At 35.1% G+C, this 15,263-nt stretch overlaps 2 protein-coding genes across 2 annotated transcripts; one reads left to right on the top strand and one right to left on the bottom strand.

Annotated features, from left to right (window-relative positions):
• Positions 1–103: 103 nt before the first annotated feature.
• On the bottom strand, positions 104–7,107 carry LOC106315505. The gene is made up of 24 exons (XM_013753248.1): positions 6,923–7,107; positions 6,706–6,814; positions 6,453–6,617; positions 6,205–6,373; positions 6,019–6,111; positions 5,666–5,815; positions 5,554–5,593; positions 5,396–5,453; positions 5,227–5,309; positions 4,898–4,996; positions 4,670–4,785; positions 4,420–4,538; positions 4,157–4,227; positions 3,563–3,668; positions 3,249–3,388; positions 2,977–3,135; positions 2,592–2,695; positions 2,174–2,349; positions 1,425–1,614; positions 1,214–1,313; positions 862–1,030; positions 649–731; positions 486–562; positions 104–405 (listed from the first exon to the last, which is right to left on the bottom strand). The coding sequence occupies exons 1-24, from the start codon at positions 6,992–6,994 to the stop codon at positions 234–236; spliced, it is 2,820 nt and encodes a 939-aa protein (XP_013608702.1). The 5' UTR covers positions 6,995–7,107; the 3' UTR covers positions 104–233.
• A 4,404-nt stretch (positions 7,108–11,511) lies between these two features.
• On the top strand, positions 11,512–13,891 carry LOC106315508 (glucan endo-1,3-beta-glucosidase 6). The gene is made up of 2 exons (XM_013753254.1): positions 11,512–12,035; positions 12,592–13,891. The coding sequence occupies exons 1-2, from the start codon at positions 11,701–11,703 to the stop codon at positions 13,697–13,699; spliced, it is 1,443 nt and encodes a 480-aa protein (XP_013608708.1). The 5' UTR covers positions 11,512–11,700; the 3' UTR covers positions 13,700–13,891.
• Positions 13,892–15,263: the final 1,372 nt, after the last annotated feature.

Here is a 15,263-nt window from a genome sequence, read left to right as displayed (position 1 = left end):
TTCTTTCAGCCTTGTCTATTTACTGTTCACACAATCTTTTCTAAGCACCATCTTCGTCAGTCACGTTTTTTATACTTTTGAATCCTATACTTTTGCAACTGAATCAGATAACAGATTACAATAGTTCTTGCCCAAGCGAAGATACAAAAAGAGTGATGAACTTCACTGTTTAATAAAGGGACAAAAAAAAAGGGTTGTATGGGATTTTGATTCTTCGTTTACATTTTAAAACGTCAGTTGATCTTTGGCTTAGGAGCTCTTGGCTTGAAGGCAGCGTAAAGAAGTATCAGAACTACGAGCATGGCGGGAACTGTCGTCATGTCCATTTCCACTTTCACCTTCCTCTCTTTTGAACAGTGAATTGGGTGCAAAACCTCCACTGTTGCATTCACTTCTCTTACGAATCTGATACAAAAGAAAAGGGCCCGACTGGTTAGCAAAACCATTCCTATAACAACAGCAGGTGCAAAAGGTGTATTACTAACCCGCTCGTGGCTTCCTCTAAGGTATACAGAAATCTCATTGCGTCTCCATAACGCGTCTCTCCCGCAATATTCGAAAGCTGATAACATTATGATATAATTATTTGACGTACTTGTACTTTATGAACCAAAGAAAAGTAAAATAAAGCAATGTATGTGTACTCACTCGTCTCCATAGGCTGATCACGTACTTGTACTTGTTCATCAGCTCACGTTCCCTCGATTTGAAGATTTTAAACGATTTTTCATCTTGTTTCTGAGTCAAGGATATTAACACTAGCATATATATAAAGACGAGCAGACAATAAAACCTCCTCATAGTTAATAACTCATAACCTCTACTCTAACTGCAGGCATAAAGAAAAAATCCAAAGGATACTCGTTCGCTCCAGCCGCAGAAGATGAATCCCTGAATTCACTGCTTGTATTGACTCTTCAAGCGCCGTAATCATATAGCTCCGGGCAATTGTATCAGATTGAAACTGCGATATCTGCCAACCTTGAGAAGTTGTTGAAAATGGATTGCAACCCACTGACCATGTCCAGTCCTGTTAAACACAATTTTTTTAAAGATGCTTAGACGGACCATCAGCTTCTTCTTTTAGCTGAAGATTATAATCAGTGTTTGTGCTAGGTTTCACAAGCTTGCAGAAGTTACCAGCAAACGAAAAAAAAATCATATAATTACAAAGCAATGCTATTTAGTGTACTCTGTAAGAATAACTCCATACCTCAATTGCACTTTCATGAGCTACACTGTAGACAAGATGAAGAGGAAGCAATCCGGCTAGATGTTCAGCAACAGAAGCCATGGCCGCTTTCACCGGGCTCCTATGTTACAAAGACAAGGAATAAGGAAAAACTGATTCATGATGCCAAAATCTAATTAGACCTATCACTAAAACTCTGCTAATAAAAAGCTGCTAACATGTGTGTTAAAACCTTAGATCCCATAAAAGTGATCGACCATTGCATTGCAAATGGCTCTCCCATGCAGATGCCTCCGATTGAACAACAACGACCATATTTGAAAGCGCCTTTGCTTGATAATGCTTGTCAATCAGCAGCGGATCCCCATTGATGAGCCAAAAGATAGGGATTTCAAGAGTAGCCCTGCTGTGGGCATGGCCTCCTGAGTTATAACAAGGATAGCTCACAGTGTCAATGTCAGTCACTATGGATCCACATCAACCAATGCATGAGATCCAGTAGACAAAAAAAAAACATATAACGTGATAAACAGACAGCTGAAATGAAATTGACTGAGCAGTAGGAAAGGAGCTAATTCCCAAATGGATCAAGTCTAAATGAAGACGGTAGTAAAAATATGTCACAACTTGAGGACAATGAATAATACCGTAGCTCAGATCTTATGCAGTTGTCTAACGACGGCATACTACTGTAGGACGGAAATTTGAAATACATATGCAAAACGAAGAACAGTCCTCATAGTTTCTCAACAGTAACCATCTATATAGATGTCTTGGCCATAGTGTCTACACTAATATTTTTAGACAGACATCAGGAACATCAAATCAGTTTTCCTGGTAGCAAATTAGTTTCAAGCGTAGATTACAAAAAGGCTTCTTTTATAAAAAAAAAAAAGGTGCCCCAACAAAGCAAATTTAATGGTAGCAACTTCAAAACAAAAATACTTATATAACAGAGAAAATTTCGGCTACATAGCTGACCTTTAAGGGAAGTGTGATCGTTCAGTCTCTGTAACTGGTACTGGAGGATTGATGAATCGAGATATGAACGAACTGTCTTCCGGTAAGTTCCATTGACAAGCAATAGAGGCACAGCAGCTGCCCTTCGGGATACTGAAAATGCCATAGCCAAGGCAGGATCTTCAGATAGGGTTAACCTATCACAATTGTTATTGACATTTCATTATAATTCGAAGATGCGTTTAGAAATAAGAGGAAAAGAAAGATAATATACGATAAGACTCCTAAATATCTCTCTCTTTATGGTTGCCAAGACAATCTACTAGTTCTAAGTTCTAACCACAGTTTATCAAATAGGTCAGAAAGATCAAGCCTAATGGTAATAAGTTATATAGGCGGTTGTAACGCTTGTTTTCAGGACTAAGATTTCAGTGCATACATATGTTGGCTGAACATAGGTTTCTGAGAAGGTAACAACAGTGAAGAAAGTCCATCCATAAGAGCCTTGAGATCAACTGGCAGCTGCTTGACTTGTCGAACTTTCTACATAAAATAAAATAACAGGGTGACAACCTCTTTTCAGCATCAATAGAAACTAGACTGAAAAACTCAGGCAAAGTTACTGGTAAGATGAATCGAATATGCTTAGTAGCAAGTTACATAACATCTTGAAAGAAAATGACAATATTTTCTATAATCTTACGTTTCCGTCATCTCATAAAGGTCTTCATCCTCGTGACTTTAGACCATACGATTTATAAAAGTTCTCACCAAAATAAACTTGATCTGATGGGAATCCTTTAAACCATTTGGCATGAACATACCTCTTGTGTGATGAAGACAAGCTGAAAAGAGATCTTCTCATAATGATGAAATGCACCATCGGCAACTGAGGGGGATATTATATGTCTCATGGATCCCCAGAGAGTAGCACCTAAATGTGCAAGGAAAGTATCTCGTGCAACTGTGTAATTTTGGAACTCCTGTGCAGTCGACATCACGATGTAAGTGTCACACTTTCTTATAAAAACCGAAGCATTATGATTCCAATCCCCTTACTGAAAGAATACTCAAACCAGGAAGGGATGGTAAATACCTCATGTTCATCGCTAAACAAATTCCAGCTCTCCATTCGTTTGAGTGCCTCCATGGCTTTTCTCTGATGAACCTCATCATGTGCATCTCCTTCAAGTGACTGCAGCTCAGTTTTCAAATCCCGCATCCGCTCATCAAGTTCTAGGACACGAAAAGTGAAAACAGTGAGGAAAAGGCACAAAAAAAATCATCGAAACAATTACTCAAGAAAATGATGTGGGTGCTGTGCGGATTACTTTCTGAAATTACAGAATAGAAAATACGATCGTACATGAAAACTAAGACTTATAAAGCAGATATAGAGAAAAGAAGCACCTTCACAAAGAGCAAGCTTCACCTTCCTTCCCTTGCAGTGCTTAAAAGCAAATAGTTCATATACATCAATCTCCGCTAGAAGAATGTCAACAGCCTGATGATCTTTCTGAGAAAACAAGAGCAATAGTTAGAAGTGTGGGCGAAAATAATTTCAGAAAGATAAATGAAAACATAACTCAGAGACATTGTACGCAGGAACACATGTACATTTATCCCACAGGTATCAGCCTCAAGGAAAATACAGCTCAAGAATCTAGATCCTTACTTAGCAAGTAACATGTTCACCTCTATAGGTCATGTAATATAGAGAAGCTAGTTTTCGTGGAGCTTTGTCTAAGATGATTCCTTAATCTTAAGAATCCCTGAGTCCTATACCCAAATTCTATAATTGTCTAAGATGATCACTATCTTATGGTAAGCCTCCCACTGCTGTAATTCCAAAGTACTAGGGATTTGGTTGTTCAACTTTTTTTTGTTACTCATATTTTTGTTTGTACTGGAGTACAACAGGGCCCAAAGAAAACTCCAGGACTCCCATGATAAAGCTATTTTGATGAAATCCAATGGTTTCTTATTCCACCAACCAAAACACACCTCTCCAAATACAGAAAATTTATCCTGAATTGCAACTTGAAGTCTTTCTTCTGCTTCATCTTCAGATATTTCTAGCAAGAAAAAAATCGTGAACACAAAATTAACGGAAATTCAGGAAACGTTTTGTGCAAATGAAGGAATGCCAGAGAATGGCAGAGAGGTGTCCATAGATTACTAGAATTGTACATTTGAAAGTACGGTCAATAGTCACGAGGTTTACTACTTAGGAGCCACAATGCAGAAGATTTTATTGCGAACAGTACCTGCAACTGCACCAATGGTCTTTCCCACATTTGGCAAACTAAGTTCCGTCCGCACTCCTTCCCCACCGACAGAAGGTCCCCACGAAAAAGGGCCAGCAGTTAAATCGATGAATGCCCACCTGACAGGAAGTATTCACAAAATCATGAAAACTCTTTGTCATTTGTTGCCACGCATAAGATGGCGCTCTAAGCCAGAAATAAAAGGTTAAATACATGTACACACATGCATTGAGAGCTTCAGAAAATCAACCTGCCCTTTCCGATCCAAGTATCAGTCAGACATTCTGCGTTAAGATTGCTAATATCTCCAGCTTTTAAACCCTTTTCCAGAAAAATCTTCATATCTTCATTCTTCCCGTGAAGCAACTTGAAATTTCCATTCAGAAAAATTCAAAGTTAATCACATGTACGGAAATCTATTTAGAATAAAAGTTCTGGGACCAGATAGTATTGAGCTAAAATAAAAGAAGATCGATACCTGCAAAACCTTACTCTGAATGAGCTCGGCTGCATCTTTACCATGGGATAGCTGTTCCAATTTGTTAAGAGCATCCTGGCATGCATTGTACCACTCGGCCTGAAAGCAAGACAACAATCAACACTGTAACACAAATAGCCAACACTGTAAGACATAACTGAACGGAAATTCTACAGAACAAAGGGTCTGGTTCTCAAATATGAGTATAGTCTCTGAAACGACCACACAGAACTAAACAAAATGCCATAATAAGCTTTTGCCATATCTTACAAACATTAAGGCTAATCAATGGAATAAAAAAACTTGAATGTGCAGCAAAAATAACAAACCATATCAGTCTCCTCCGCATTTGTCCAGGAAAATTTAAGCATTGGATGTTTCTGGTACAATGGCTTCCTCACCATATCAAATGCTACAACATATCCAGCAGGTATCAGATAAGAAACTGGAATGTAAATCATCAATGGAAAAAAATCGCTGTTATTTGCCTTTCTCTACCTAAAATAGTTTCTGACGGCTTTCCTGACTGAAGAAGTTTTTTAATAACGTCCTTGTTCTGCGAAAAGAATAAAAAGAGTCATATGAACTTGCCATTGACATACAAGAACTTGACAGAAAACTTAACCGAAGAGATCACTTGAGAGAACTAGAATCACCTCTTTCAGATAAGATATCTCGGAGTCTGAAAACCCTCTCCTGCAAAATCCATTTGTAAGTCTTGTATGTTCTTTGTCCGTAATATAATAAAATGATACGACAGGTGCTCACCGGTATCCATATATGCCTTTTTTAATATCACGTTTAGGATTCAGAACAAATACATTGTATGCATCCCCGAGATGAAAATATTCGACAAGGCTAGAGAAAATGAATTCCATCATCTCAACATCAACTTGTCTTAGACCATTTTCCTCATCTCTGTCACCAAGGATAAAAATAGAGATAGAATCATTTAGATATGACACCAAAACTGAGAATCAGACAACACCACTTAAACAAAAAAAAGTTGCAACCAGCTATGACGAGTGAAATAAAGTTTCCAGAAACAATTGGTATGCAGGCTCAGATCTCTCTGCATAAAACTAACCAGTAACGGACTTCCACAAGACAAACTGCATTACCTAGAAACGTCATCCTTGCGTGCTAAAACATTGATGGCGCGTTCGATTACTTGTGTCACCTTTTCCCCCATTTGTATAGCATGAACAGAAAAGCTGACAAAAGGAAAATAAATCCCCAATTTATCGTCTAGGTAAATAAAACCAACACCACCATTGCGAATGAACAGCCAAAAAAGATGACTATACTTGTAGTTGAGGCGACTGATGATAGGAAGATGGTGTCTCAACTCCTTTTCAATGTTAGTCTTGTAGAAGGGATTGGGAACTTCTTTGGTATGAGGAACTCGCGTGTGTTCGAACACGTGATCAAGTTTACTGAACCAACGCTCAAGTTCCTCAGGAAGAAGTTTGAAGTCTATGGAAATAAAATAGAAAATCAAATGATGACTCCAAATCTCAAAGAAAAGCCTGAACAGACAGAGAATGTAATTTACCTTGGTTTCCTTTTCCATCAAACCCAATGAAAATGAAATTGACAGGCACAGGGAGATAGACAGCATCAACTTCCATAAGCTCTAGGTAACTCGCAATGGTTCCTGCCTTTGTGTAATTCACCACACCGGAGTTCGAGTGGGCTGAAGACTCCAGATCAGCAAACTCTGATAAACATCAAACAAGTGTTATGAAAAGGGTAATGATGTCACATGAAAATCCAAAACCAAGCAGATAGAACAGAACATAACGTACCGCTACGAAAGACAGACTCGCTCCAAAACCTGCTCTTTTCCTTGAGATTGAACAAGGAAAACACAGAACTCTTTCCACGTGGAGCTCCATACGATAGAGATGGCAAGAACTGGTCACGAACAAATCAAGCAAAGTCGATTGAGAAATGAGAATTGCAAATTCCGAAACCAAATCATGAACAGATTATACGGATGGATCGAAGGAAGGAATCGTGTACCAGGATAGCAGCAACACAGATGGTGATCACGAGCTTGGAGACGGATCTGTTCCCAGCCCCGAATCTAGGCATCGTCTTCTTCTTCTCCTAGTGATCGATCGAAGTAGGGTTTTGATCTTGCCTCTCGCAACAATTCCTACACTAGCAACTGTATTTTTTTCCCCACAAATTGCTTTTTCTTCAGTCTTCCAACAAGTCAAAAATAATAAATAAATTAAACAAATTTTGTTTAATTAACAAAACTTAAAATCAAATATTTAAAATCTATATTATTATTTGCGAAGTAAATTTTTGCAACGGAGCTCTCACGTTAAAAGTTATAGCGGTTAATATCGTTTATACCCTTCGGTTAATATCGTTTATACTCTTAATGGAATAATTATATAAATTAGTCAAAAAATAAAAACGAATTTCAAATCTATCTTATTAAAAAGTGATTTAAAATTAATAATAAATCGTTTATATCCTTAATGAATAAATTATATAAATTAGTCAAAATAAAAACGAATTTAAAATATATCTGATTAAATAAGTGATTAAAATCTATACTATTATTTGTGAAGTAAATTTTTGCAACGGAGCTCTCACGTTAAAAGTTAGAGCGGTTAATATCGTTTATACCCTTAATGAATAATTATATAAATTAGTCAAAAAATAAAAACGAATTTCAAATCTATCTTATTAAAAAGTGATTTAAAATTAATAATAAATCGTTTATATCCTTAATGAATAAATTATATAAATTAGTCAAAATAAAAACGAATTTAAAATATATCTGATTAAATAAGTGATTAAAATCTATACTATTATTTGTGAAGTAAATTTTTGCAACGGAGCTCTCACGTTAAAAGTTAGAGCGGTTAATATCGTTTATACCCTTAATGAATAATTATATAAATTAGTCAAAAAATAAAAACGAATTTAAAATCTATCTTATTAAAAAGTGATTTAAAATTAATAATAAATCATTTATACCCTTAATCAATAAATTATATAAATTAGTCAAAAATAAAAACGAATTTAAAATATATCTGATTAAATAAGTGATTAAAATTAATAATAATAAGAATTATCTATAATATAAATAATTAAAAACGATTTTCTATTAATACTATTATATTTATATATTATATTAGATAATTGACTATAAATAAATATAATAAAATTTTCAAAAATAAAAAAACATGTTTTAAAACATAAGATAATTCTTAGATATATTTTTTTATCTGAAAATAACATTTTATTATAAAATTTATAGTTAAATATAAAACAATTTATAGTTAAATGCTAATCAAACAAATAAATATATTTTATAAAATATATGTGACTGTTTTTAAAATTTAACACAACAATAAGAATATATATATTTTGATAAAACTAATGAATATATATATTAATAATATTTTGTTTATATGTTATATTTGATAATTGACTATAAGTAAATATAATAAAATTCTCAAAAATAAAATATATTTTTAAAACATAAGATAATTCTTAAATATGTTTTGTTTTATCTGAAATAATATTTTTTATTATAAAATATAAAGTTTAATGTTTGATTTATCTTTTTAAAAACATAATTAATAATTTATTATGTTGGTTTTGATTTAATAGTTATAAACAGATAAATATCTATAAGAACACTATGCCCGCATGTGCGGGCAGAACACCTAGTTTCAAAAATATATACACAAAAATATAAAACGTAACTGCGTGAAAAAAAAACATATAAATGTTACAAATATTGTAGACGAACAAAATTGTCGGTTCGGTTCAGATTTTTTCGATTTTCGGATTTAAGATTTATATGTTTTCGGGTTGGGTTTGATTGATAATATTTTGGGGGTTAGGTGTGTTTTATAATTCCATCTTTTTTTGTTAACTTTTATAATTCTATCTATATCCATTTTAGTTCCAAAATGCGGTTCTATTAAATATGATTAGAAAAAACCTCTACCTTCTCTCTAGAAAGTTACAAAATCAGATCTTCGTTCTCCGACTCCGGTGGCTTTCACAGAGTCAGACTCGGGTTTAATCATTTTATCTTTTCCGTGATGAACGAGGATGATCTCTCCTTTGATTCCTTCTACTTAACAGTAGATCTCTTCTCTGAAGGGATCGAAGTTGGAGCCGATCATCATGCGCTTCAATCGGTTGTTGGTGCATATCATTTCTAGTCGTTTTAGATGAGATCTATTTTTTTGAAGCCCTAGCTTCGGATTGAATGATTCTGCATGTTGGTTTCGAGTTATCTTTGTATCGGCTTTGTATCGATCTTCTGCATTTCGGTTGAATACAGAGTCAATTGGATTGGCTCCTTGTCATTTACCTTCAGATCTGATCGAGATCTATCCTAGTGTCAAGCTTCCTTGTGGCGTTGCATGTCGTGTTATCCGACTCCGTCTCTTCCGGTCAAGCGTAGGAACATTCTGTTGTTCTGTCTCGCCGGTGATTGAAGTTGTGTTCTTTGAAATTGTTGGGCTATTCACTATAAGAGGTCCTTCTTCTCGGTGGTTTTGGTCATGTGGTAACTCCACCGTTTGTGTTTCACAAAGGTTCTTCTCTGAATCAACATGCATAATTGTTCTAAGATGTCTGGGTTTCTTTTGATCTTCATCTATTTGAATTAGTTTTGGGTTTTGTAGCCTTTAAGTTTAGTTGTCTTTCAAGTTGATTCCCATGTGTGGGCTTATGATTCCGGTGACTGATGTGTTTGTCAGCCAGCTTTGATTACGGGATTAACTCAATCGCCGGCTTATGTAATATGTTCAAGTTAATGTAATCAAATTTTTCGGTGTTAAAAAAAATATATGATTAGGAATATGTTTTAATGAGTTTTTATTAGATTAAATTATACTTTCTCCGTTTCAAAAAGTTAAATACTCTAGAAAATTCAAAAGATGTATTTTTATATTTCCAGTACAATTTTTGTTAACTAATAAAAAAATTTGTGAATTTTAAGAACATTAATTGCATTTCTTGAAATATTATTGATTTAGAAATGTAAGAAATATAAAATTACAAAAAACTATGCAATAATAACTAAGATTGATTATGTTTTACTAATAAAGATGAAAATCATAAACATGTATTATTCTGAAACGGAGAGAATATCAAATTCTCTCCTCAATATTGTTTTTCTTCTCAATAACTACACTACAACTATATCTAATTTATTTTCTTGGATGTATGGAGATGCTATCTTTTCCCCAATAACAAAAGATGGCATATTCCAAACATATCGACTGAAAGCAATTATTTGTAAGAAAAATGATATAGGATGTTACTGGTAATTCAATTAAAAAATGTGTTGAATCAATGACATAAAATGGAATGAAATAGTGGTAGTTTAAAGAATCAAAAAAATGAGATATGTATTTGTTTTTAATTGTGTTATTACTAGAGCTTTGACCCGCGCGGGTTTTTGTTTTTCTTTTATAAATAAATATTTATTTTGTATATAGTAATATATAAGTTTAAAATTATATATTAAATAATTTTTTAATATGGCATCTCTAAACATAATAATTTTATACTATATATCGGGTAATTTATTTTGTTTTTTGACCCATGATTTCTCCTTAATTATCCTTTTTTTTTGGTAAAATGTTAAATCTCCTTAATTATCCTTTTGAAAGATAAATAAAGATATTATGGTTTTGATTTTTATATCTTTGATTTTGTTTGTTTAGAAATACTACAAAAACGATTTGGGTATAAGATAACTAAAATAATACATACGTATGAATATATTAATTTGTATAATTGGTTTGAATTTTATACATAAAACCCTGAATTGTTGTGGTTTATATGAAAGAAAGTTCTAATCTTCTAGGTTACAGTTATGTACATCAATGATAGTAGGTTTAATATTTGAAAGTAAAGAATCCGTAATATATCCATATGACAGTAATGACAAATTGATTTTCTTAAATAATTGTTGCTATGATGTTTGGTTAAAATTAGATTTAGAAATATGCATTAATTAAATAGAAAAAGATACAGAATCCTAAAAGGCAGGTTATTAATTATTTTAGTTGCATTAATTAAATTGGAAAAAAAACAAAGAAAACTTAAATTTAGAATCATTAAATATATCAGTGGAATGAAAGTGTAAATAATTTGCAAAATTAAGGGATAATTTTATTTTGTACTTCTCTTTTAATAATATAGATGCGTGGAATCAATTTTTTTTTTGTTTTTTAGGTAGTTGGTATTTTTTTCGAAAAACTCATGAATAACTAATTCCACATTATTGTATTCTCACACCAAAAAAAAAAAACATTCCAGTTTCAGCCATAGACAATGAACAAGAATGGAATGTGATCCTTTCTTTACTAAAGTCAAATGCAATGGTACTTTGTATGGATGTATAGCAATTCAAGAAGCTTGGATTTACTCATGTAGCATTTTGTGGAGATGCTTCAAAGTCTCTCTACCCTGCTATTCAGAGTGATATGGATCGATTATAAAATGTACTACCGACATGGTATGAACATAGAAATAATTCAAGGAAAAAATGGGCCTGTGATAGAGAAGCCCACTTATCCGTTAAGAGAAAGGGACCACAAACCAAAGACATCGATGCTTACGTGTCATTTTTGTCGTTGTGTGTTTGCCAAAAACAGCGGTCACACTAGCTCGTGCGTGGTCGCTTTAATACGCACTGGTGACTGGAGCAGACAGTACAGCAAAGCTCAAAGCTCAAAAAGCTCATAGTTCACAGTGTTGTGTACCTTTTTTCTGTTTGACGAAGTCTCAGATCGGAGACCCTTGAGATGAGGTGGAGTTTCGTGGCGGTGATAGTATTGACGGTGGCGGCGGTGATTTGTCCTAAAGCAAGTTCGATTGGAGCGAACTGGGGAACGCAGGCGTCGCACCCTCTTCCACCAGATATAGTGGTGAGGATGCTGAGAGAGAATGGTATTCAGAAAGTAAAGCTATTCGACGCGGAGTACGACACTCTCAGAGCTCTGGGCAAATCAGGAATCGAGGTTATGGTTGGTATCCCGAACGAGATGCTAGCCTCTCTCGCCTCTAGCCTCAAAGCCGCTGAGAAATGGGTTGCTAAAAATGTTTCTACTCACATCAAAACCGATAACGTCAACATCAGGTTGGTTTCCCCTTTCTTTCTATTTACCTTTTATCAACTTTTCTTTTTAGGGTTCCACATTTGTTACTGTACTAGTTAGGAACTGGAATCAGTGAGACTTGAGTTTGGATTCTTGTAGACAGTTGAAGTAAGCTGGATCTCTCTTTGTCTGAGAGAAGTCTACTTAAAGTCCATGTCTTTATTGTATAATCAAACAGCTAAAGTGGAAAGTTGAGTTTCAGTTACAAAAGAAAAAGAAGCTCAGTTTGATTCTCTGGTTCGGTTTTGTTGCCCTTGAGTTTGAATTCTCGTATACAGTTAAAGTAGGTTGGATCTGTCTCTGTCTGAGATAAATTAACATAAAGGTCATGTCTTTACTGTATAATCAGACAAACTAAAGTAGATAGCTGAGTTTGTTCCTCTGGTTCGGTTTTGTTGCACTTTGAGTTTGAATTCTCTTAGACAGTCAAAGTAGTTTGGATCTGTCTTTGTCTGAGAAAAATGAGCACAAAGCTCATGACTTTACTCTATGAATAGACAACTGAAGTTGCATCCCTGATTCTGTTTCGTTGCACAGGTACGTGGCTGTTGGCAACGAGCCTTTCCTGTCCACTTACAACGGAAGCTATCTCACCACTACATTCCCCGCGCTGAGAAACATCCAAATCGCCTTAATAAAAGCCGGTCTTCAGAACCAAGTGAAAGTCACCTGTCCCCTAAACGCCGATGTCTACGAAAGCTCCAACACCTTCCCCTCCGGAGGCGACTTCAGAGCTAACATCCGCGACCTCATGATCACAATCGTCAAGTTCTTGAGCGACAACGGCGGCCCCTTCACCGTCAACATCTACCCTTTCATCAGTCTCTACAACGACGCCAACTTCCCAGTGGACTATGCCTTCTTCGACGGCAACTCGCAGCCGGTCAGCGACGGTGGAACATTCTACTACAACATGTTCGACGCAAACTACGACACTCTGGTCCACGCCCTCGAGAAGAACGGCTTCGGAAACATGCCGATCATAGTCGGCGAGATCGGATGGCCTACGGATGGGGACAAGAACGCTAACGTGGAGTTCGCTAGGAAGTTCAACCAAGGCTTCATGGCCCACATCTCAGGCGGGAAAGGCACTCCGAGGAGGCCCGGCCCAATAGATGCCTATCTCTTCAGCCTTATAGACGAGGACGCCAAAAGCGTTCAGCCTGGTTACTTCGAGAGACACTGGGGGATATTCACGTTCGACGGGTTGCCAAAATACGTGTTGAACTTGGGAACGACCAACACGGGGGCTTTGATACAAGCCAAAGGTGTGAGGTATCTGCAGAGGAAGTGGTGTGTGATGAAGCCTAACGTGAGGCTGGACGATCCTCAGGTGGCGCCTAGCGTGAGCTACGCGTGTAGCCTCGGGGATTGCACGAGTCTCGGGGTTGGGACGTCGTGTGGGAATCTGGACGGGAAGGATAATATATCTTATGCGTTTAACAGTTATTATCAGATAAATGACCAGCTGGATACGGCGTGCAAGTTTCCGAATATATCTGAGGTGACCAAGACGGATCCTTCGACGGGGACGTGCAGGTTTCCGATTATGATAGAGCCTTATTACGGTGGGGCTGTACAAGGACAAGTGTTCTTCTTCCCGCTGCTGGTGGCTGTAGCCATCGCCATGCTCTCTATTTTTTGATGGTTTCTTGTTGTGTTGTAGCATTATGTGTGATGTGTTTTTTTTTCTCTTTTTTGTTCCTTTTCTTGGATTCTAATTTCTCTCCCAAGAACAAGTGAAAATGGTGCTGTGTTCAGGGAACTATTTGTTTGGTGTTTCGCACATTTGATATCTCTAAACTCAGAATTAAGGGCCGGAGTAAAGGCACAATCACTCCCTTTGTCCTGGTCTCCCTGTTTGTTTTCCTGGAGAGTGCTGTGATGGATTCATTGTACCGACAACAGGTTGTCAACAGTCGAGGGTGTGTGGGAGACCTTGCAATGCTGGATCCAGAAATGAAGTCAGGAAAGCTAGAGAATGCTCTTGTCGACGATAATGTATTTGATGACATGATGAACGAAATGTTGAAATAAGAAACGCTTTATTTTGTGTCTATGTGATTGGATCAAAGATTTTGTTGTCGACAACTATTACGCAAGACAACTATTACGATGTATGTGATGACCTGATGTTGACGGAGAATATGCTCTTGTCGACAACTATTACGCAAGTCGAGTCCTTTTTTGAAACAAGTAAAAATAGAAATACATAATTTTTTTCTGTGATTGGATTAACAAAATCTTGGATTAAAGGTTTGTTGTAATTTTACAAAAATGAAAATGATGTGTTTGTCGATTATTAAAACCAATATGGAACTTTGTCACAGAAATAGTCCGAAAAAATGAACAAAATAGCCCATTTTATTTTGAAATTTTAAATATTTACTTTTTATTTTTAATAATTTGAAACTATATCCCCAAAATATATTTTTACCCTTTACTAAAACTTATTTTAGTCATTTTCTTCATTGAAGGCTATTTTTGTGACAAAAACTTAAAAAAATCTATCCGAGAGAATTTCTCTTGAAAGAATCTCATGTATATTAATTCGAAAAAATCTCTTATATATTAATAGAGAAACATTTAAAAAGTTATAACATAAAGTTTGTATTAATTAATTTTTTTTCTTAGGTGTTATTTAATTAGAATGTCAATCTGGCTTTCGTGACAACGTAAGAATCAATTGAAAAATTAGTAAAATCTAATTGTTAGGAAAACTTATATTGACTCAAACATAAATGTATATGATATGATAAATTTAATACTCAGCGATCACATTAAATTAATATTCGGCGATCTCATTAAATGAGACTTTCTTTAAATGACTCAATGTATATTTATATTGTGATCCAACATAAAAGTGCAAGATATACTCTTAGTCCGTATTACTTGGACAACAATTTAAATCAAAATTTGATATATATTATGTCCTAAGTATTGTATGTTTTTGCTATAAATCGGAAAGTAATGATTTTTTAAAAGTGTTGATTTTTTTTATTAATAGCAAAGAGACGCATCTATTCAAAATTGTTTTGTTAATAAAATGAAAAGAAGAAAAATATTGTTTAGTTCTTAAGCCTTCATAGCCTACAAAAATTTATATAAAGAGTAATACAAAAATTAAGTTTTTTTGTTATTACCAAACGAACTTATATATCAAATATTTTTCCTTACAACACAATTCTTTAGAACTTAAATTATGAAAT

The sequence above is a fragment of the Brassica oleracea genome, chromosome C9 (assembly GCF_000695525.1).
Source record: "Brassica oleracea var. oleracea cultivar TO1000 chromosome C9, BOL, whole genome shotgun sequence".
NCBI classification, from domain to species: domain Eukaryota; kingdom Viridiplantae; phylum Streptophyta; class Magnoliopsida; order Brassicales; family Brassicaceae; genus Brassica; species Brassica oleracea.
The sequence above is the reverse complement of the archived record's forward strand: the minus strand, read 5'-3'. Positions and strand labels throughout refer to the sequence as shown.